Source organism: Varroa jacobsoni, unplaced genomic scaffold, assembly GCF_002532875.2.
Source record: "Varroa jacobsoni isolate VJ856 unplaced genomic scaffold, vjacob_1.0 scaffold_1230, whole genome shotgun sequence".
Lineage (NCBI taxonomy): Eukaryota > Metazoa > Arthropoda > Arachnida > Mesostigmata > Varroidae > Varroa > Varroa jacobsoni.
Genome location: NW_019214132.1, coordinates 73,974 through 96,146, shown reverse-complemented (window position 1 = coordinate 96,146; position 22,173 = coordinate 73,974). Strand labels below are relative to the sequence as shown.

Sequence of the window (22,173 nt, the reverse complement as noted above, 5' to 3'; positions counted from 1 at the left end):
ATATCAATTGCGATTGTATTATTGAGATAATCTCGTAAATTATGCCTAAAGAAGTGTTCAACAATAAATATTTCATGGCTGCACGGCCAAATTTGTTTTTTATTTAAGAAAAATATATTTAATTATTGAGTAACTTGAATCAAATATATAAAAAATGACTTACAATGACAACTACCAACGATGCGCATGTCCTTCGCGCTTATAACGACAATAGCGAAAATAGCGGTTATATTTAGATTGACGCTCACGTACTTTTGGTTGTGCATTTCTCATGTGCACTTGAATTACCAACTTGAAGTCATGAATAATGTGTATGGTTAATTTATGGTTGCATCACGCAGAACTCCATCGATGGTATCACATGAAAAAGAGCGTTTTGGATCACATCGTGCGCAATCACGTTCTCATGATTATTTTGCTTACTTTGGCTTCTCGTCGACACTCATTCTTATTGCGAATCGTTGCGTTGAAGCTGCACAATCCGGCTCTTGGGTTAGGTTAGATCAAGCGAATTTCGGTTCGGATTAAAACTGATGCGTTTGTGGTACGCCCTTTTTTGATACAAATCTGGCTACCAAAAAATGACTTCGTTGTTACTACGAAAAAATGTGTGGAGTACTAAGGCAAGGCTGAAAAAATGTAACGAAAACTGGCACAAGATGCATGCAAAAGCTTCACTCCTAATTAGCCGTGATACTACATAATCTAATTTCAATTTTGAATTGGCCTTGTTCCAGTCATCTGTACATAGAGCTTCCCTGACTGGCGCAGGAAATTACTTCCCACAAATGCTTGGAGCTTTCTCTCATTTTAAAACGCTGTTCTGTAATCGACCTTTAAACTGTGAGTCAGGATTTGAGGTGGGTATGTACGGTGCTTAATGTAGATTAGATCTTGAGGCCCCGCTTATCATACACCGTCTCCGTCATAAGGCCCACTAGGCAACCACGTGACTGGACCTATGGAAGCTATGAGATGCGCTCCAGGTGCTATATTAAGACATTATGTGGGATCTACTTGACTTCTCCCGGTGAAAAATAGACTGTGAATCCAATTTTTGGCTCGCAAACTCGTCCGTATCCTTTTGCCATTACCCTTAACCATGTATACTTGCTGGCGTCTTAGCTACTTCAATCAAACCGAGACGTCATATTTCAGCCTTTGTTATTACCATCATGTTACGTAAAATGTATATATGCTTCAGTTGATAATCTTAATATGCGTTCTGCAGGGATAGCAGCGAAATTATCCTGATTAATTCTTTCGGGGGGCCATGAAATACTTTTATGTTGGAGGGTTTTTGACTTGTTAACATTGTCTCGTCTTGTTGCTTGCATAAGCTGTTAGCTTTCCCCACTGTAGTGCCTAATCAAAATAGGAGTCAGGAACATTGAAATTTTCATAAGATATAGAAAAACCAAATTATTTGAATAAATACATTTTTTAATTGTTCCACTTCTTAAAATTTGAGAGCCCGTCTCAATTATTTCGTCACATTTGTAAAATACAGGTGTATACACTGAGAGTAAAATATTTGACTTAATTATTATTAAGTATCAATTTACTCGACTTTCTCTATGAGATGCACAGTCTAAGGGAACTTTCCGTCGTTTAAAATGCATTCCATGATTCCCCTGTATACGTCACATTACAAAGATAGTTTTTCTAGTCCGATCAAAAGATCTTCAAATGGAAGTTTAAATTATGACTTAGACTGGGATTTATCCATCTTCTTTTTAGCCCTTTTGTTTCGAGCTCCGATGAGTGCTCTAAACGGATGACAGTTGGCTAAGTACATGGCTTATCCGCAGTTGCTCACCTGTCAGGGGCTGTGGGATACGAGCAATGAAACTGCTGGCTGAATCAGTCAACTCAGGTGTGCCTTGTCCTATTTCAGCTCAGCTGCGGTATCATATTTAGTCTACACATTTGTTATACTATACTGCTAATAACTCAACTTGATCCTGAGCGTACGTGGCGCTTAATACAGATATGGATATCATTAAAGAAAGTAATTTCAATTGGATTTAATGCAGAAGATGAAGTTCTTAACCACATTGTTTCTCCAGGCACGATTGTGTAGAAAGTAGAAACTTGTGGATATTGTGTATTTTTATAGCAACTGCCTGTACTGTCCGACACAGGTCAAATGCTTTATAAATTGTTAGCAATATACTTTCTGCCGCTAAGCATCTTTTCAGTTGCTAAAACACAAGTATTTATACCGAAGTAAAACATTCGTTATTTACTTCGCCTTTCTCAAAGGATAATCTCATTCTTATATGATTGGCTGAGGTCCTTATGGGGTAGCACAATCGAGTTGATTATGACCACTTCTGAGCGCACGGAAACATTGCATCCCAGAACCGTTATAGATGGGTTGAGTCTGCCATCATTGTTAAACAATGGCACGTTGTCCATTTTCGAGAAGGCCTTATTTGGGTTAGGATCGCACGCTGTCCCCTCAACCTATTATACGGACGGTCAAGAAAACAAAAACGACGCTCTGTATTAGAATAAAAGATGAAGATCGTCAATTAATTCTACGAGATCGTGTAGTTTACACATTTTTTCTTTCTGCAAGATTTACGCTTAAATGTTTGATGGAATGATGTAATTATAAATTTAGTTTTAGAGCTTTGACTAACAGAAGCGACTACAGAAATGACCAACATGTTAGCTCGCTCCACACTTATCATCTGAGAAGCAGAAAAGGACAAACTGACAAAATGCAGCGATCTTGATCCTTTCGTGGGGTCAGCTCTTACAATGTGTCACCTAAAGAGTTTATTGTACACAGTACAAACCCTGGCCCAAGATCCGATAGCGGAGTTCCAGCCGATTATGCTATTCTTTACAAGGCTATGATCTCCTATCACAGTGTTCCCGAGGATTATACTCTCGCATAAACGAACTCCACGTCCCACAGTAACCCCCTGGCTGACTGATACATTTGGTCCAATTACAGCACTTGAATGAACGTTGGCCGTTGGATGAATATAAACATCGCCTGTAAACCAGTCAACCGACAGTAACAAATTTAAGAATAAAATAATTAGAACTAGTTTTACAAAGACAAGATAATCTAGTCTCAATCTAGATAATCTAGTAGTCAGACAATTTAATGGAACTAAATATTCGGTCTTAGATTTGTTTACGTTAAGCATGCTCATTTTACCATAGGAGCTCTGCGCAAGTTTAAATTAACTTTACTATGAACATTTATATATAACTAAATAGAATTGGCAAACCACTGTATTTAACCTTACTATTTCACAGATAGTAATCAAAGCTTTTGTAGAATTGAAATTGTCATAGTTAAATGTTATTTGTTTTGCGCTACGTTAGTATCCTCAGCATGCATTGATCTCGTACTATTCTACCGTATATACGTGTGTCCTCTTAAAACATACCAATAATTTTGGGGCCGTTTGGCGTCTGGAGCGTCAGTCTCTCATCCTTGCGGTTGTTGTACATTTCGAGATAGTGTCTATTTGCATAAATGGCTGAGCCTGCTGTTTTAATCTGTGTCCAAAAGCGTTCGGTCTTGAAAACATGACACGTTCTCGAACTGCCAGCTAATTTCGTGAGAACGTCAAACTCAAGTGATATGGTCTCCGAGTCTTCACCTGTCCTACGGGCGTATCTGGGTGCCGCCCGTTTACTCTTGTACACCTCTCCGAGATAAAGGAAGATATCTGCTGAGCATACATAACTAACAAAGAGTTCTTTGAGAAAGAACGTTCCATATTCTTCTGTTATGTAGAAACATTCTAAAAATTATTAGAATTTAAATATCTAGCCATTAGAGATTGACGCGCACTAGAACATGAAAAAACAGTAACTCGTAGTATTTTGATCTATTTATTTTCTTTTTGCCAACTTGAGCTATTCGTTCTTCAATTTCTTGATATTATTTAAAATAAAAGAACGGTACATCTTATACTGGTATAAGCAATATAACGTCACAGGCATGCCTCCATTAGAAAGCCTGCTTGGAGCAGGGCTTGCTGGACTTGTTTGTGATCTCTACAACGGACCTGTGGAATGGCGTGGTAACCACACAAACAGCTATTAACCTTGATAAAAATGGATTATTTTTGTTTAATTCAATATTTGTTATGCTAAGTGACTCAATATTAATTCCCTATTCTCTCTATATTAATTTCAGGTAATCATTTTTACCGACGTTGAAATTTCAACCAACATAGCAGCATGTTTGTCAGTCAAGATTACCATGGCTATGCGCTTGAATGAAAAAGTGCGCATTAATCAAACACACCGGTCCTAAATGACGCTTTTAGCAAAATTTCCATTGACATATTTAATATCTAGCACACAGCACATATGTTCCTATCATGGACTATTAGTACAGAAGCTGACTGCCTCAAGTTCTAGAGTTATAATCGTTTAGCGAAATACTTAGACTATTTACCCATTTTAGCAGTGCGTAAGATTGACAAACTGTGTAACACTTACACTCCGCAGTTAATAGTGCTGCTCACAAAAATCGAAGGCTTTTCAACATAGTGAAGAATTTCGCCAGTATCTTGTTGGGCAGCGATGCAGCCATAGTTCACACTTTGCGATCGAGTCGCTTCTGTACCCAAAACGGTAATCAAATTTGTTTTAGGACGAGTAAGATGAAACTCCACCTACAGAAAGCGTTTAAGAATGGGTGTATTAGGAGGTAATTAGTCAAACAATATTTAAGGCATAAGTGCATACTATGTTTGTCTTCTTAAACAGTGATAAAGCATAAGGTCTAAATAAACGATTTATTAGGTTAAATGAATTATGTTAGATTCCTCGAAAACCTACATTTTTAACAGACAGGAAAAAGGTATCATTCGGATTGGCCCAGGGCTACTTACAAGGCTTTTAAGAGGGAAGTCGCCACAAACATCACCATTGATTAATAGAAAGGCATCAGGGTCGCCTGACATTATTTGATCCCGGAAATTATAGATGCCTAAAAAATAGAGCAAAATTATTTTTACACGCTGGTATCATTGTTTAAGTCTCTATGTTAGTCTCTAATTATGGCAATGGATAAAACTATTTTTGAAATAAGCAGTGCGTGCTATTTATTTACAGACGCACTTGAATGATCTTTCTTTTTCGATTTGAATAGTGCAGTGTATTGTTTAGTTGTGATTAATGGAACTTCAACTCATACCTCCCGCTGTTCCCAGTGGGCTAAACTCCTGTAGGTATCTTATCGAAAGGCTATACTGCTTTGACATCGATTCCACAAACATCGAAATCTGATCAACCGGATAGAATCCAAGCAGCAGGATCTCCTTCATGACTATTGCAAGAAAAAACAAATTAGTAGCTGCTTGTTCCCAACCAACACTTCCAAATTTACTTTCTGATCTCCATAATAGGTCGCCTAATTTATACTACTTACTCTTGTGACCATATGAAACATCGCATTTAATACCAGCTTACCTGGAACCGCACAACAGGCTTCAATGAGATGCTGAAGCACGGGAAAGCCTGCAACAGGGAAAAGTGGTTTTGGCATATCAAAGGACAGCGGACGGAAGCGGGTCCCCTTTTGGGGCCCTCCAATGAGAATTACCGACTTGAACATTTATCGGCGATAGTTATTGTTCACCTCTGTAACACATCAATTAAAAAAAAGTAATCAGTCCAGGAACAAGTTGAAACAACCACTTAATGCGTAAAATTTAGCTTAGTTACATCCCTTTACTAGAATTTTGCTCATACTAAGCTAGTAAGACTTAAATCTCATTTGAAATTGTTAGTACAAACATCTTGAATCGAATCCACCGCGTATTACAGCTATGGCTGGATCGTCATAGCGATAATGAGCCACTAAGGAAACAGATGCACACGAATATCTAACGTTTTCGCAGTTTTTATTAAATACCAGTATAAACAAAGAGTGTCAACCCACGTTTTTAAACAGTTGCAACAGAATTCCAGCACTCCCAAGATTAACACTATAAAAGGAAGAAACAAGAAGTCAGCACAGTTGAAACACCTAAATGACGTAAGTGTCCACATTCAATATCTCAAAGGTCTATGATTTTTGAGGTATATTCACAACGTCTATTTTATATATTCTAGTAAACTAGTCTATCTGTGAAACAATTTTTGACCTACCGACTGATCGATTTTTGCCTATTCTTCAAGTAGTTAAAAAACATAGTTCCCAATTCCTGCTTGATGCTTTCAGCAGTGAAGTCTACGACTTGGAGTGCCTATATACTATGCAACGATTTTTATAGGATTCGAAGTCAGCGCGCATTAGATTTCGCTCGCTCTGACTAGCTTATACTTAGACGCTCTCCCTCTCTTCCCACACTTTCAATTACCGGGCCTATCACGATGACACAACTTACATTAGAATATAGTAAATGTGCAGTTAATACATTCGTCATATATATGCAAACAACTATTTTGCTATGGTCATAAACGCGAGCGCATTATGGATGCCTCTGGTTCAATCGGTACACATCAGTTACCGTTCTCTGACAGGTGGCAAAGCGATCTTTTGGGAAGGCCATGCTTTACCCGGAACTTAGCGTAAGACGGCACGATCATTACTGTATGTGACTGATTTATCCTTATATTGTTATTATTTCCTAAAATTGCAATAATACTGCTTTACGTATTAACAAAGTGGTGATAATAGTACGAAATAAGCTTACAACGGTAAACCATTCGTATACCTCAAGCTGTTGAAGCAACTTCCGGGTGATTCAGCACAACCATCGTCGTGGTCGCTCGAATGTGCTGTCGTGGAGCGCCAGACGACACCCGTGTTCTAACTTACGTCGAGAGTCCGTTATTTGTAAAGACTCGTTTCGTATATAAGTTCTCGTGTAAAACGTAGCAAACTTTCAACTCATACGAACCGCTGATGAAATAAATGATTGTACGACTAAAGCCAGCTCGCGTACTTTCAGGTGAACACGGGTGTCGTGTTCCGACAGCAGTTGTACGAGCCTTCTGTGAGACTGCGAGAGCTGGTGGGGCAAAATGGGATTTGTCTGAGTTCTTTGCTCGAACTCCGCAGCTATCGACGGTATGTACCAGCGTTTAGTTTATGCGTGTAGAGTTTTTTGCGACACGTCACAGTCGGACTCAGTTGTTTGGGTGCCAACACATACAGCAATGGTGTTGCATATGGTTGCCGTATCTTTACCGAGAAACACTGCAGGATACGAGCTTACAGTGCCTTGTGAACTGTTCCATTGGGTAAATGCAGCTTAGTGGCCGATGTGATGATTTCTGAGAGGTCTTGGTGTTTGTTTGACATCTAAATCATTAGCAGTGGCAGTGACATGTACATTGGTCACCTGATTCTTAGTTGCACTACTGATGTATTTATAATTTTCGGCTAAAATATTTTTACTTCCTGGAAAAGAGAATACAAAAGAAGGGTCTACGAAGGAAAATCAGTTTGACAGCTCGATTTCAAGTTGCTATTTCACCGCGCGAACTTTAGTATGGGCCTATCCATAGGATATGCTCATAGATGTTCGTATCTGGAATGCGACTTCTATAGCTGTAGTTCATTTTTTGGCTGTACAGTTATGACAAGACGAACTTGACCACGCAATTAACGTGCAACCTATGCTTCGTAAATGTAAATGTTTCATTGTATACCTGCCTAGCCAAATTGCGTGCCTAATTACTGTTTGCCTTATCTGAGCTCGGGAAATCTGTTTAAATATAAATATCCTGTTGACAGGCTGTAGCCTACGTACTGAAGAATAGTTCTTCTAAAATGTTCATTTTACGTATATAGTGCTTTCCTAAATATAGAATAATATGTATGACATGGCACCAACGACAACACAAATACAGAGATGACATGTTGCATTGTGATTTTAAATTCAACCAAGTATGGAATTGGGCAACGATAATAGTATTGATTTGATGAGGTGAAAAATAATGCATCCATTCAAACGGCAGGTATTTTTTTAAGTAAGGGGACTGGCGAGATTGTTGTGTAGATCAGAATTACTATATATCACTTTGGAATAATAATTGCAAGAACGGTGGTGAAGACGTAACGATACATCAATAAAGCCTCTATTGAATATGATATAGCACAGCTGACTTTTGCGTCTTGTTTCATGGCGACTTGATTACGTTTAACTTAGCTTAGTAATTAGATATAAATCTATCCAAGACATTTCATATATTTAGGTTTTTCCGTACACTCAGCAATGCTTGAGCGGTACTCGAATACCGAAAAAGAGAGGATGCTATCTATTGTATACTACAGTAATCCACCTGAGCAGTTGATGTGCAATACCGCAGCTGCGATTATGCTCTTTGTGCATAGGTGTCTTACAGTTACTGGCTAGCAGCGTCTATCTACTTAAATTAAGAAAAATTGTGACTGATTAAGAAGCCATAGAGCAGGCAGAGTTCAAGCCATTGGTCGAGTCGAATGAATAGGTTTTTTTACGGCTAGTGCTCTCCTTATGTAATTAGCTGAGTTCGGTCTATCGCAGACGAATGAATCAGAGCTAACTCTTAGACGTACTGTTGAACTTGGGTTAAATGTTGTTAAATCTCTGAATATGTCACCGATTGTCTTTCCGCTATGCTTGGTACAGTAAATGTTCAACTCATAGATTAGCTCTAATCCATTAGCCATGACAGTAGAGCTCACAGGAAAAAGCTTAAATGAGCGTTTGTATGAGTATGAGCATGAGGGTAGTGTGTCTTATCAAAATGTAAACGATCTTTATATGAAAGAAGAAAATTCTGGAATTTCATTAGAAAGCTTGAAACAATATTTCCCTTAAGGAAAGCCCCTTAGGTTTTTTGACTTCTCGTGCCTATTGTTTGTAATGTGTGACAACGCAAATCGCAGCTTAATAAATACTGTCTTCGAACTGTTAAATATCAGAACGGCTAAACAGGTTCTATGTTCCATGCTTTTTGACGCGTTTATTAATTGCTTACCTTGTCGGGTATGGGTTATTAAAGATTATGTAGTCCATTTCATATAGGACCTCAGTACCATAGTGATCTATTTATTAGGAACAGTTAAAAAATCATTCTACTCAGAGTGTCCTGTTGTAATGGAGATTCAATAGAGAAACGAATGAAGTACTTCCAGTAGGCTCAAAAATGAGTAAGTGTATTGCGCTGCCGAATAACTGATCTTACTTGTGTTGCAGACCGCGTCCTAGAAGAAGGCGCGATGGCGAAGTACATGGTGATGGGGGAGATATCCCTCATGAGTGCTATTCTTCGGCGCAGCATGAGGTACTCCCACCAAAACGAAAGTATTGAAGAACTCATTCGAAGCTTCTCATCTCTTAAGGTGAATATGTATGACCTTACAAGTGTGTATGTGAAGACACTACGAGAATAACAACCATTTTCAGATAACCATCACTTGCAGCAAATGAAAACTTCTAGCATATTTAGTAAGGGCCCGTTTGGTGTAAAGAACAAAATCAATTTTTGTTTTGTCATTTGCAACTGCTTTGAATTTGTATACGTTATTTTTATAACTCAATTAGAAAGCAAGATTAAAGTTGAAATAGAAAAAGAGTTGGAAGTTTTTTGTCACTTGCAATTATATTTTTAAGTGAAGAACATGTTTTATTTAAAAGAATGCTTTAGCAGATACAGGTATATTATTTAGAGTTTTGAAATTCGTATCCTTCAAGTTACATATCTCTTCGGACCAATGGATGGCAGAAGTCGTTTCTTTGAACTTTTCAGGACATTTTAAGTCGACAAAGCGAGTTGTCGGACCTTGAGCCATCAATATATTTCTCGCCATTTCTGGACGTCGTTCGATCTGAAGAGACAACCGGCTCTGTAACGGCGATGGCACTGACAGCTATCGCAAAGTTCCTACAATATGGGCTCATCGATCATAGGTCCGCTGTAACTTCGAATAAAATCATTTGCTACAACCCAATCCTAAAGTCACTAAGAACACCTGATGAACATATTATAATATATGAAGTTGGATTTGTTACCGGTGTGTTCTTTGATTGCATCTATAATGTCTCAAAGTTCTCCTGTAACTTAACCTTTTCGACTAGTTATATTAAATGGAACTAATAAAAATGAGGTCGAAATACGCCATTAAAAATAGGCTCTAGAGGGCCGACTGCTTCCAGCACGAAACGTAGTGCATTTATGCCCAAATTCGAACCTGGATGACCTCATCATATGTCATTAAGTTTAGTAGACACGTCACAGCTACACCATCCTGGCAATCATCCAACCTAAAACCCAGTTTGTTATTAACTCGTCTTAATATTTTGAACACTCGGTTACATTACCTTCGATGTATTCGGTAGTTGTTCTCACATGAAGGTAAATATACATTAATAGAAACAATACTTACAGGCTTGAGTCGGCGGCAGCGACCGCTGAACAAATCGTTCTGGCGATGAAGAAGATTAGCTACATTTCGGATGATATCGCATCGGACGAGGTTGTTATCATGAAATTTTTGCATGTCATTCGCAGCCTACTTCTCTCGCAGATCGGTTGTCTACTAAGTAACAATGGAGTGTGCGAACTTATTCAAGCAATTATTAAAATTATATTCGACGCCAGTTTTGGAGTCCTCATGAAAAAGATGGCTGAACAGACATGGGGCGAAGTTGTACAGCTAATGTTCGCACGCTTGCCTACGTTCAGCGAGGATGTGCATGATGATATGCAGCTAAAACAACTTCGCATTCGAGGAAACGGCACAAGCATTGAGCACCGTCACAGTCAGCGACGTAGAACAGGTCCTGGCCGTATGAAGAAAACTAAAACTCAGGAAGAAATGCCGTTTAGTATCGGTAATACGCCTCGGGAGAAAGTAGTACTCGGCTCAAGTAAACCACTCGAACACGATGCTAGTGAAGTACTGGAACTTGCTGTTCAGCCAAAGGCAGCAACAGGTACCAGTGGCCATGAGGCTACGCAGCCACCGTCTCAGCATGAAATGCAACAGGAGAGCACTGAGCACAACGAAGTGAGTACTGTTTCAGCAGAAATGATGGCCTCAGTTAGGAAGTACGGCAACGAAGACCACCAGTCTCTTGATGAGAACACCTCGGGAGAAGTGGAGAGGAAGTCGAGTATATCGAGCGAGGACAGAAAGACCGACGACGTCGAGATTATGAACGGCGAAATGAAGGGAGGTGCGGGAGACGCGGATGAGACAGAAGGCGGACTCAGTGAAAGTGTCGAAATTGTGTCAAGGGACTCAATCGACGAAGGTGGCCATATTGTCCATCTGTGTGGGAGCGTTAACTCGCTTAATGAACTTGATCATCATACGGATGAGGCCAGTGTTGACGGAAATGTACAGGTTAGTTTTGTCTCCAGAATCACTTATACTGATTAAGAGGAATACGTTTATGTCATTTCATTAATCATAAATAAATAAAAAATATACTTTTTAGCTATGTAACCGCACCAATGTGGAATAGAAATGTGTCCGGCTAGAGTAATAGGATGACAGATTTATACAGTTACTAAAAGGACGGTAAATAGAATTTTTATAATTCTCAGAAATTCATAACTGAACAATTGCAGGGCGCGGCATCTAGTGATAAGGACTTCGTAAGTTCACGCGGAGTTCGATTTACGCCGACGTCGAATGGTGATCGAGTGCCTTATGGTTTGTCGTCCATCAAAGAGCTCCTCAAATTCATTTCTATCATCATCTGCCCTCACGAACCATATAACAATCCCGAACAAATTATTTTACTCGGGTTGGAACTTATGACGATTGCTCTCGAGGTTGGCGGGAGGCATATTGGAAATTTCCCTTCGCTTGTCGAACTCGTGAAGGACGATATCTGTAAAAGTCTTCTTGCAGTACGTACGCGCTCGGTCAATGGTTATTCAACTAAAAAATGCTTCTTTAACTCTGCTACCTTAGCTGTGTAGAACATGATTATTTGTAATCAATACGTAGTCTCGAGTTTATTGCATCTTTCGGATTAATCATTGTAACAACATTTGATGAGACAGCCGCTCAAGGCTTTTTTTTTTAAAGAATTGACAAATAATCATACTACTAGTAAACGTAAGGCGATAGAGGCTACTTCAAATACGACACCCATGCTCAGTAGTTGAATAGGAATGATTCGATATCAGTATGCTGAGGTAGTACCTTTGTGAAGTTTCAATATTTGTGAAACATAGTAGTTGTCATAAGTTTAGATTGGTGAGTTTTACAAAAGTTTATTCACTTGACCACTTTTGGTGTTTTCTGGTGGTTTTCTATTTTACAGTTGTTGAAGACTGAACGCATTGGTATTCTCGTTGCGACAATGCGAGTTTGCTTTCTACTTTTCGAGTCGTTGCGGTCCCAGCTGAAGTTTCAGCTTGAGAGCTATCTGCTTAAGCTCATTGAACTAATCACCTACGAAGGACCAAACAAGGTAAATCAGTAGAAACAATGAAGGCAGCAAGTAATCATGGTTGTTTTGTTTAGCTGCAGTGTAAACGCTCTGCTTGATAACTGCTTTCTAACTATTTGCCTCATACATTTGTTTCCAAAGTATTTTCGTATAGTCACCGTCATGCTACGAGTACAATGTTTTCGGTAATTGATAAGTGAGCTTTATATGTATAGATCGGAAATGAACCAGAAATGAAGGACATCTTTATTAAATTATTTGGCCTTGCATGCTGGTCTGCATTGTTTTTCCGTTCCAACATAAGTGAAATTCATTGAATTGCCAATAAATCAAACCTGGATTTCACGTTATCCATTATAGATGAGTTACGAAATCAAGGAATTGGCAATCGACAACATCGTTTCGCTTTGGAGAATTCCGGGTTTCGTAACTGAGCTGTATTTAAATTACGACTGTGACCTCTATTGTTCCAATTTATTTGAAGATTTAACAAAAACACTATCAAAAACAGCGTTTCCAGTCACCGCCATTTATAGTGAGTACAAAATCACTCTCTACATTTATTTTGGACTAACGTTCTTAACACTCGCTTTACAAACAAGTGTTTTTATACCATATATTTATTTTCGTTACATTCGCAATATTCTGTCGCAATATCATTAACCAATTGTTTGATAGGTGACAATGTATATATGAATTTCTAAAAAGTCATGCAGTACGCGCTTGCATAATGTATTCCTTAGAATTCATATTGTGCCTTCTGACATACACGATCTAAGAACAGTGCCAATATTTTTGTTATTATTATCGTTCTCCCTATAGGTGTTCACCACCTATCGCTCGAAGCTCTGCTGGCAGTTATTGACTCCGTTGAAACCCACTGTCATTTCATGATGGTATCGTCAAAGGACCATGACAACAAAGAGTCGAAGTCAAATAATAGCAAAAGTAGCGATGAGTCATTGGCAGCAGGTCGGAAAAAACTCCTACGACCAGTTGCGGCTTCGGGCGTGCAATTGGCAGCTGTTGTCCATGCCGCGAATAAAGACGAAAATACACATAACAATTCCGGCGCAACTCACGCAAATGTAGAGCGGAATAGTTCAGAGAACGATGATAGACCAGTTATTCCTAGCCATGAGGAGGTACATATTTAGTATTAGCCGATACACACTCAACAAAAAATGTGAAAGGATCGTTTTCAATATCATGCAACTGACAAATGGGTCCTGCTGTAGTTTTGTTCTTCTTTACGCAGTTTCAGGCATCAGGTTTTGTGTAACGATAACCCTTCATGTTCTAGAAATTGTTCAATAGTTGTACGTGGCCGACATATATTAGGAATTTTTGTCGTAAATATTTTCTCCCTGGAGAAAAGGATAAATTATGGTGGAGCTGTTTGAACTCGCCGGCAGTGCTGATAATATGAAGACGACTTTTCTCTTTCCTCACTGTTTTCTACAGGTAGCGGCCATTAGGCATAAGAAACGACTTCTGCAGCAAGGCACTGAACATTTTAATCAGAAACCATCGAAAGGTATCGATTTTTTGATGGAGAATGATATCTTGCCACGAACATTCAGTCCGGAAAAAGTGGCAGAGTTTCTTCGTTCGAACTATCAACTCGACAAAATCAAAATCGGTGACTATATTTCAAATCGGAAGAACGTCGACTTGCTGAAAGCCTTTATAAAATCATTTAATTTCACGGATACGAGAATTGATGAGGCATTAAGGATGTACCTCGAAACCTTCCGGCTTCCAGGAGAAGCACAGCCGATCTCGCTCATTCTGGAACATTTTGCTGAGCATTGGCACGTGAGTATATTTAGCAGCAAAATGAGTGGGCCAGGTGAACGAGGGACTAAGGATTCACTTCTAGGCTAAAAATAAACTCGATTTGCCCTTTTCATTCATTTTGATCTTTGGACGTAATCACGAGCCATAGATGTTGAATAATGGAAATTATTTATTTCAGAGTGCTTCCATAGAATCACATTATTGCATTATTTTATCATTTCCAGGCAAGTAACGGTGAACCTTTTGCGTCGGCGGATGCAGCATTTACGTTAGCCTACGCTATTATAATGTTAAACGTGGACCAGCATAATCATAACGTCAAAAAGCAATCCACGCCGATGACTGAAGAGGATTTCATTAAAAATCTTAAGGGTAACAATTTAGAATATAAAAGACGATTCTCTTACTAACCTGTACACATTTTGTAGATCACGCATTTTTTTAGGATATTTCTAAAGCCGTTTTTATTCATGTTTTATACTAAATAGCTATGCGCAAATAAAAAAACACCAATACTCGTTAGGGCGCAACACATAGCATGGTAGGTAGTGCATCCAGTGACATTAACGGTTCCCAGTAAAAACACTTTCCGTCGACTCATACAAACCTTTAAACCTTCAAATACCAAACGCATATAAAAACCTCGGCTGTTGCAAGTGCTTAAGCAAATAGTTCACAGAGACACAAAGCGTTCAGGCTTTTTTGAGCCATTAAATATATTGGACCGTGAGCACTAAAATCCGAATGTATTTTTTTCGCTCTGTTATTATGGTTTTCCGTTAATTATACGATTGTAGTTAGCTTTTGTGTGGCTTGTTCCAATTCGAACAATTGCTATAATTTTTTTTTCTGTTAGGTTCGCCTATTCTGCAGAATGGCCTTCTGCATGCCGCAGGTACTGTCTATTGTTCATTAGTTTATTGGAACTCATACCCAGAAAATTAGCTCTAATTTATCTCTTACTGACAGCAGTTAAATAAAATGAGGTCACATTAGATGAAGCTCTTTTTTCCTCATCCCGCCCGCCATAAGGCACAACAGAGGTCGCTCACTCTTTTTCACGATCTTTTTATTGTACAGTTATATATAGTATGAATGATTTATTGCACAACGAACAGTGGTTACAGCATATTTGGAAGACTAGATCACATTGCAAGACAAAAATTTAGTAGCAACAGAAGATTTATTGAATGTATGCTATTCTGAGCAGGAGTAAATGGCGGAGCCGATTTTGAACGTTGTCTTCTCTCGGATATCTATGAAGCTATCAAGACAGATGAAATAGTCATGCCCGCGGAACAAACCGGAATCGTTCGTGAGAACTATCTCTGGAAAGTGCTCCTAAAGAGAGGGGCCTCTCCTGAGGGCAGGTATGTATACGCTATCATCTCCCATTCTAGACTTGAATCTTTCCGTTGATCTATATATAACTGAAGAAAATACCGTCCATTCTTAGCTCTGTTCCCCGTCCATGCTGTATTGTAGGTTTATGGAGTGTGATGCAGTAGGCTGTGGAGTCCTAGACGACGAAGTGTTTAATTTGGCTTGGTCGCCCACTTTAGTCGCACTTTCCTATCTCCTCGACAAAGTTGTCGATGACTCTCTACTCACCCAAAAGCTAATGGCTGGCTATCGGAAGTGCGCCACGATCGCGGCTCACTACGGACGAACCGAGGTGTTCGACCATCTTATCCAGGCGCTCTACAAGTACACTGGTGAGTCCAGCTGAGCCGCGGCTGCGCCGCGTACAGCTATGCTGTAGAGGAAGTCCGAACTGGAATACATATAAAGATTATATAACAAAAATCACTATTTAAGCACTTTGAATTGCCTAATGGAATATTCATCGGGTCAGTTTTTTTTATGTGCCTATGCTTATAATTCTCTCATGTCGCATATATGAGTAAATGTGTAATCGCCTTTATGCTTCTACGCAACTATCGTACAGGATGTTTTATTTCCAACCTATCGAGTTATCTTCATTATTGTGAGGGTGCTTGCTTTAGCCTTATGTTTTATGACTTTAGAAAGAGCATGTAAACGCGTTCTCTCTGTAAAATTGTTCGAGTATTTGTGCCACGTATCGAAAAAAGAATATTAAGGACGATGATGGACGAATTGCTACTCCATTTATCCGTAACATGAGGAAAATTGTAGACATACGTATACACACTTTTTTTTATGTCTGCTATTGTTGGTGAGGTCATTTATCTCTTTAATGGCGTTAATCGTCACTGGGTATTTGCTGCAGGCATCTCCTCAGCGGATTCTGTATCGGGAGTTCTCCAAGCATTAGGCGGAGACCAACGTGCTCAGTTAACAGCAAAAATGATGTTCACTCTGGCGCACAAACATGGTGACGTTATGCGTGATGGTTGGCGACAGCTCGTTGATTGCTCGCTTATTCTTTATCGAGCTGGTTTAATGCCGGCCAGCGTAACTACGGCTGATGACTTCGTCGAACCCAAAGGCTTCGTATCGATTGCTCGGCGCAAGCCTGAACCGGGTCGGACGGAACAAAGCGGCGGAGGCCTGTTCAGTAGTCTCGTCTCGTACATCACCTCATCTGAGAGTGCCGCTCAACGGGAACAAGAGGTGCAACTTCGAAAAGTCGCTGAGACGTGCGTTATAAACTTTCATCCGGACTTCATTTTCTCGGAGTCGACATTCCTCCGCACCTCAGCACTCGAAGAGCTTGTGCGCGTATTGATTGCATCATGTCCCGTCCCACCGTCACACGCGTTTGTGAACTCAGATTTGGCAAACGGTAGCGTCGCCAATGCTAGCTATGATGAAGAATCGACAATCTTTGGCCTTGAGCTACTAGTGAAGGTCGTTTTAAAGAACAAGGATCGTGTACATGCAATTTGGGCTCCAGTTCGTGATCACCTTGTGGCACTCGTTATGGGCGCAGCTGCAAGAGATTACCGTCGACTGCTGGAGCGCGCCGTTGTGGGTATGCTTCGTTTAGCCCTTCGCCTCTGCAAGGGGGACCAAATGGGCTCACAAGCATTGCAAAATCTTGCGATGCTGCTATTGCTCAAACCGGCTACCGTCCGAGCGGTCGCTAGACAGATCGTCTATGCTGTTCACGAGCTGTTGCGAACGTCCGCTAGCTGCTTAACGAGTCGTGCCGATTGGCAGACGTTGTTCGCACTTTTGTCGGTCGCCGGAGCGGGACTCAAGCCGTCGTCACAAGCTCTCATGCTCGACAGTGAACTTCTAGTTAAAATGGCAGCCACCTGTGCGGATATAAGGGTGCGTATCCTACTACTCAGTTATACTGCTGTTATTATGAAATTACTGTTTTTGCATTGTTTGTCGAAAATAGTAATTTTGGAAATAACAGAGCTGCTGTTATTTGTTTGCGTATAGAGTTCAGATAGCCAATCGTACGATAGTGGAGTGCAAAGCGATTCTGAAATGGGATCTTTGAGAAGAAGCACCTCAACCGTCTTAGAGCAGGATCGGGGCTACACCTCCGATAGCGAGATCAGCACCCGAACATCTAAACACCATTTGCACCACAATAGCGGCCATCAAGTGCACAACAGTCAACACGATAATAATCGCCACTTCAGCACGAATATTACGGGCAGTTGGATAGTGGTACGTATGCACGGGCAAAAGTTTTCTACAGTTAATCCCATGAAGCAACTAAGACTTATTTATTCTAACTCTGTCAATTTTGTACAGTGATGATGCTGAATCGGCTTAGATAGATTTATTTTATAAGAGTTCACAGCAGCTTCACTTATTCAATTAATTTATGCTCCACCAATATTTGGGTTTCTGCGACGAAATTCATCAAAATTACTTCTTTAAGATTTTTTATATTTGACGAATTGCAGGTTGGACAGGAGGAAAGTTCACCTGCAAAAACCGGTGGCTGTTCTATCAACCAGTATACGATAAGCCTGTCAGGCTGTGAGTTGGTTCCCCACGACGCCTACGCGATGACCAAGGCTGCAAAGTGTCTCACCCAGCTTATCCGAGACTCTGGAGAGGCACTGGGCGCAGGAGTTGATGAACGAAACGTCGAAAGTTGTATTCGCTGTTTACGGGTCTTTGTAGAAGCAAGCTTACACACCAAGGTTTGTGCATTGCCTGTTTTAATATGATAGCGCTCTCTAACGTATTTAAGTTGAACAGAACATATACTGCGGCCAGATAGGTTAAGTTCTTAACAATTGGTAATATTGTTTTAACTGTTTTTAGTCTAAGCGTCCTCGAGCCATCAAGACTTCGAAAGGGTCGGCGAAAATTGCACGTTCTCCATCACCAACATCAGAATCCGACTCAGATGGCGCTGAAGGGTCTAGCGCACCAGCCGAGTACGCACACGTGTCGGTTGAACTACTGGATGTTATGCACACATTGCACACTTCATGCAGTCAAATCGCAAAGGCTAGCACTAGTAGTAGTCGTCAAAAAAATGACACCGCTGGCAACCAACAGGATGGTAGCACTGGTGGAATAGAGAACCAAGAAATTTTGTTGTCTGACCCGGCCGAGTTGTGGGCTCGTTGTTGGTGCCCCCTACTTCAGGGCATGGCCCGATTGTGCCTAGATACTCGTAAGACAGTACGTATACTGGCGCTCAGTGTTTTACAGAGAGCACTTTTAGTGCAAGAGCTGCAGGTGTTAAAAGCTGACCACTGGGAAGCGTGCTTCCATCAGGTACTTTTCCCACTTTTGCAGGCTCTGCTTGAGCGCCAGGTGTTTCCAGATCCAGCGGTAGTCGAGGAAACTTGCGTACGAGTAAACACTCTGCTGTCGAAGGTGTTCTTACAGCATTTATCCCCACTGCTAACGCTACCAACTTTTACGGCTCTCTGGTTGGCTGTACTCCACTTCATGGATAGGTTTATGCATCTCGAACAAGGAGGTGACTTACTGCTCGATGCTATACCGGAAAGTCTAAAAAATATGCTACTTGTTATGGACACAGCGGGCGTTTTCCGTACAACGAAGCCGGATGGTAATTCAGTTCCGTCAGAGCTTTGGAACGTTACGTGGGATCGGGTTGCGCCCTTTTTACCCGGGCTTCAAGACGAACTTTTTAGAAAACCAGAACCACCGCCAGCACCTATGTCTGATCTTGACAAAAAATTTCCAGGTACTTTATTCAAACTAAATATATTTTCCTTTTCTTTCATATTAGCGAGATTATAAGCCTCAATTAAAGAGCCACTTTTTTAAGATAGATATATACTTTGTTAACAAGATACAGGCGTTTTATATGATCTGACTGATTTTAGAACTGTGTATAGTTACTAAACGTTGTTGTGTTCTCTCTTTAGCTAATAGTGCAGAGCAAGCAGACGATATGGATAGTGAACTACCACCTGTGCTAAGCCTTGAGGAAGCATTAGCGCTCAGAGTTCCGGAGAAAGTGCCCTTGTCAAGAATGATGGGTGGAATCCTTATGCAAGAAACAACGCTAACGCCAAGCAACAGCAGTAATGGTTCCGTTATTGCCGCAAAACCAGATGCTGGGAGTATTACGCAAAGGCAACAAAAGCAAGCAGCATATTCTCATCAGCAGCAGTCGCAAGCCCAGCAGCCGCAACATCCAATAATGTACAGCTCAAATAATAATTGTAATAATATCACGCCCTATGGATCCCCCACTCAGCAACAACATCAACAGCAGTTGTTTTATTCTCAGCAGTATCGACAACAATCTCTTTATTCTGCGCCACAGCCCCAACCTCCGCAACAGATGACTGGAGTAGCTGCTAGTGCGCCGCATGCCCCTCTGACGACACCTCAACAGCAAACCATGGGCCACAACGTGGCAATGGTATCACCTATTAGCTCGGTGCCCTCGTCACCACAGCACAGCGTCAATGGACTAACTCGCCAGCAGCAATTACAGCAACAGTTACAACAGCAGCAATCGTTGGAGCGCCGTCTCAGTTATGACCAGTTGCAGCTGCAGATTCAACAACACTGTCAGCCGTTTTATTACCAACAACAACAGAGGGCGGCACTACATTATCCACAACAAACGGCGCAATACTACCACCCGCAGCCCACGCAGGCAACCCTAACGCAACAACAGATACCGATGGCTGTATCGGCTAGTAGTCTAGTTAGTGGTAACGGTGGTAATGCTACGACATCGAATGTGATTGTTCCGACATCCTGCTCGCCCGCCTCTTCAGATTCCTCGCAAATGGCAATGACTGTTGTACAGGGAAGCAGCATATCCGTCTACCCTGGTCAAGCCGTCGGGCAGAATGCGTCGTCCACCATGCAAATGACGCAACTGGCCCAAGCCCAGAACCTTGCCGGACCTTCACAATCAATGTCTTTGTTCTACAGCACGGGCGTCACCACTCCCCAGGCAGTAACTGCTTCGCAGCAGACGACTACAAACGTCTCCTCCTCACAACTCCTTCAGCAGGGGCAGTACTACCAGGCCGGACAACCGCCGCCGCCTCCCTCTCCGCCTGAACACTATTAATCAAATAACAGGTCATTAGGCGACTAGCATTAGTTTTTAGTCAAATATGCTATTCGAGAGACAAACAAATGATACAAGTGATCAGTAAAGTTAGATCGGTACCAAGTTAGTGCGACGATTTTTTTGCTGGGGCATTCTAAAAATGATCAGTTAGTTATTATATTCATAGTATCAATTACAATAATCGGTATATTCGGTTAGCCGTTATCTATGGCAATTCTATCATGACTTAATTGGAAGAAATGTAAATTCAATACAAGCGGGCACGAAAGAGTAAAGGTAGTGACACCCATGTCTAGGCAACAGTTGTTATGGCTTTATGTCAGCTATGATTCGATTGGAGCCAATCCTGCGAAGTTGTCGCAACTGGTTCTAATGAGAGAAGGGGTGAACAAGACAACGAAAAAAACACTGAGTCGAAAGTGCAAAAACTGCAGGGTCAGCTGTCAAGATCAAATTGTATTTTGTGTGTGTGTTAGCGAGTAATGACAGATCAAAGTGACAATGAAGACAGCCCCAATTCAGTTTCTTTCTGAATGCCTGATCAGTACGTTGGCTGAGTCAAGAAATAAACGCGGATTAAGGTAGAAGGGTCAGGAAAAAGACTGACAATAGTTTGAAGTTGTTTCAGATTCGTAACCCTCTAATCATCAGAACCGCATTTCTTGTAATAATGATATAATAGCCGACATCGACAACAGTTATAGATAGCATGTAAGCTCTCGTTGCCTTAATGACGATTTTTTTAAAGATAAAAAGTGAACCCGGTGGAACAGATTAACCTTTACAAGATATAGTGATGTTGAATACGAAATTAGGTTTGTTAATATTTAGGCACCCACAGCCGCAATTACTTCAATGATTACCCTGACTGCTAGGAACTCTAGCTGTTTGAATAGAAAAGAAGAATATTTTGAAAATCGGCTCATTAAAGTAGACGTATTTTGTCAAAAATAGCACAAATGATTTGTACGGCAAACGCGAATGGCAAAATACGAGAAGATGAAGTGATGGTTATCGATTGCAGTTTATTACGAGTTATTCATCTGTTTGGGTGTATAATAAAGCTCCTATGAAATTGCCCGAGAGATAAAAATTTTACGAAAAATACGTTGGTATATCTATCGTTGGTACTACATAAGAGTTTACTATATGTAGTCAAAAATATGCGTCTCTGTTGTCAATCGTACACCGGTGGACTTATTCATCATAATCCAAAAATACTTTGAAAAACCATAGAAGGGTATGTTTGCACTTTTCGGTACCGCCGCGACTTGTATCTCTAAGCGAAATAGTTTTCAAGGTCTTATTGGTTAAATATCAAGTATAGATAAATAGATACGAGATCTTTTCTACTATATTTTAGGCTTTTCTAAGTACTGCTTTCCAGCACTAAAGTCTCCCTAACACTCAATTACAGCTACTGCTGCTATGTAGTATTAAGAACGAGGCTTTGATGCAAAGAAAGAACAATTCTGCGTATTTTATGTAAATAAATACATAACAAGTTAT

At 40.5% G+C, this 22,173-nt stretch overlaps 3 protein-coding genes across 10 annotated transcripts in view; 1 reads left to right on the top strand and 2 right to left on the bottom strand.

Annotated features, from left to right (window-relative positions):
• Positions 1-64: 64 nt before the first annotated feature.
• Positions 65-6,493, bottom strand: Gmppa (GDP-mannose pyrophosphorylase A). 5 transcript variants are annotated; one of them, XM_086971469.1, is made up of 9 exons: positions 6,375-6,493; positions 5,927-5,972; positions 5,455-5,625; positions 5,180-5,311; positions 4,875-4,972; positions 4,480-4,655; positions 3,414-3,715; positions 2,808-3,010; positions 65-2,469 (listed from the first exon to the last, which is right to left on the bottom strand). In XM_086971469.1, exons 3-9 carry the CDS (start codon positions 5,597-5,599, stop codon positions 2,260-2,262), a joined length of 1,266 nt encoding a protein of 421 aa, XP_086827595.1. In that variant the 5' UTR covers positions 5,600-5,625; positions 5,927-5,972; positions 6,375-6,493; the 3' UTR covers positions 65-2,259. The 5 variants fall into 5 exon arrangements, with proteins under 5 accessions (XP_086827595.1, XP_086827596.1, XP_022702139.1 ...); XM_086971470.1 differs by lacking the exon at positions 6,375-6,493 and adding an exon at positions 6,136-6,346; XM_022846404.2 differs by lacking the exon at positions 5,927-5,972.
• Positions 6,494-6,810: 317 nt separating this feature from the next.
• The window catches only part of garz (Sec7 domain-containing protein garz), a 17,082-nt gene continuing 1,719 nt past the window's right edge, over positions 6,811-22,173 (top strand). The window contains exons 1-17 of one of the 3 annotated variants that reach the window (XM_022846416.2): positions 6,811-7,060; positions 9,177-9,322; positions 9,730-9,890; positions 10,369-11,329; positions 11,557-11,841; positions 12,261-12,410; positions 12,750-12,924; positions 13,212-13,534; positions 13,854-14,207; positions 14,414-14,561; positions 15,400-15,559; positions 15,675-15,904; positions 16,441-17,447; positions 17,565-17,798; positions 18,041-18,283; positions 18,408-19,308; positions 19,493-20,672. In XM_022846416.2, coding sequence (XP_022702151.1) covers positions 9,200-9,322; positions 9,730-9,890; positions 10,369-11,329; positions 11,557-11,841; positions 12,261-12,410; positions 12,750-12,924; positions 13,212-13,534; positions 13,854-14,207; positions 14,414-14,561; positions 15,400-15,559; positions 15,675-15,904; positions 16,441-17,447; positions 17,565-17,798; positions 18,041-18,283; positions 18,408-19,308; positions 19,493-20,661 — 6,624 coding nt within the window. In that variant the 5' untranslated portion in view covers positions 6,811-7,060; positions 9,177-9,199 and the 3' untranslated portion in view covers positions 20,662-20,672. Of the gene's footprint in view, positions 7,234-9,176; positions 9,323-9,729; positions 9,891-10,368; positions 11,330-11,556; positions 11,842-12,260; positions 12,411-12,749; positions 12,925-13,211; positions 13,535-13,853; positions 14,208-14,413; positions 14,562-15,399; positions 15,560-15,674; positions 15,905-16,440; positions 17,448-17,564; positions 17,799-18,040; positions 18,284-18,407; positions 19,309-19,492; positions 21,883-22,173 lie in introns of those variants that run through there. The other 2 variants (XM_022846414.2, XM_022846415.2) reach the window with 2 other exon arrangements.
• Positions 15,832-22,173, bottom strand: part of LOC111267861 (proton channel OtopLc) — a 50,925-nt gene continuing 44,583 nt past the window's right edge. The window contains exon 16 of one of the 2 annotated variants that reach the window (XR_002684876.2): positions 15,832-15,963. The gene's annotated coding sequence lies outside the window, so the exon portion shown is untranslated. The remainder of the gene's footprint in view (positions 15,964-22,173) is intronic. The other variant, XR_002684878.2, reaches the window with a different exon arrangement.

Bases quoted from the DNA above. Each gene is read 5' to 3' on its own strand.
- Gmppa (XM_086971469.1), bottom strand. From the start codon at position 5,599: ATGTTCAAGTCGGTAATTCTCATTGGAGGGCCCCAAAAGGGGACCCGC. The intron at 5,312-5,454 runs GTAAGCTGGTAT...TTCTTGCAATAG, and splicing joins AGCCTGTTGTGCGGTTCCAG to TCATGAAGGAGATCCTGCTG. The intron at 3,011-3,413 runs GTATGTTTTAAG...ACTGGTTTACAG, and splicing joins AAACGGCCCCAAAATTATTG to GCGATGTTTATATTCATCCA.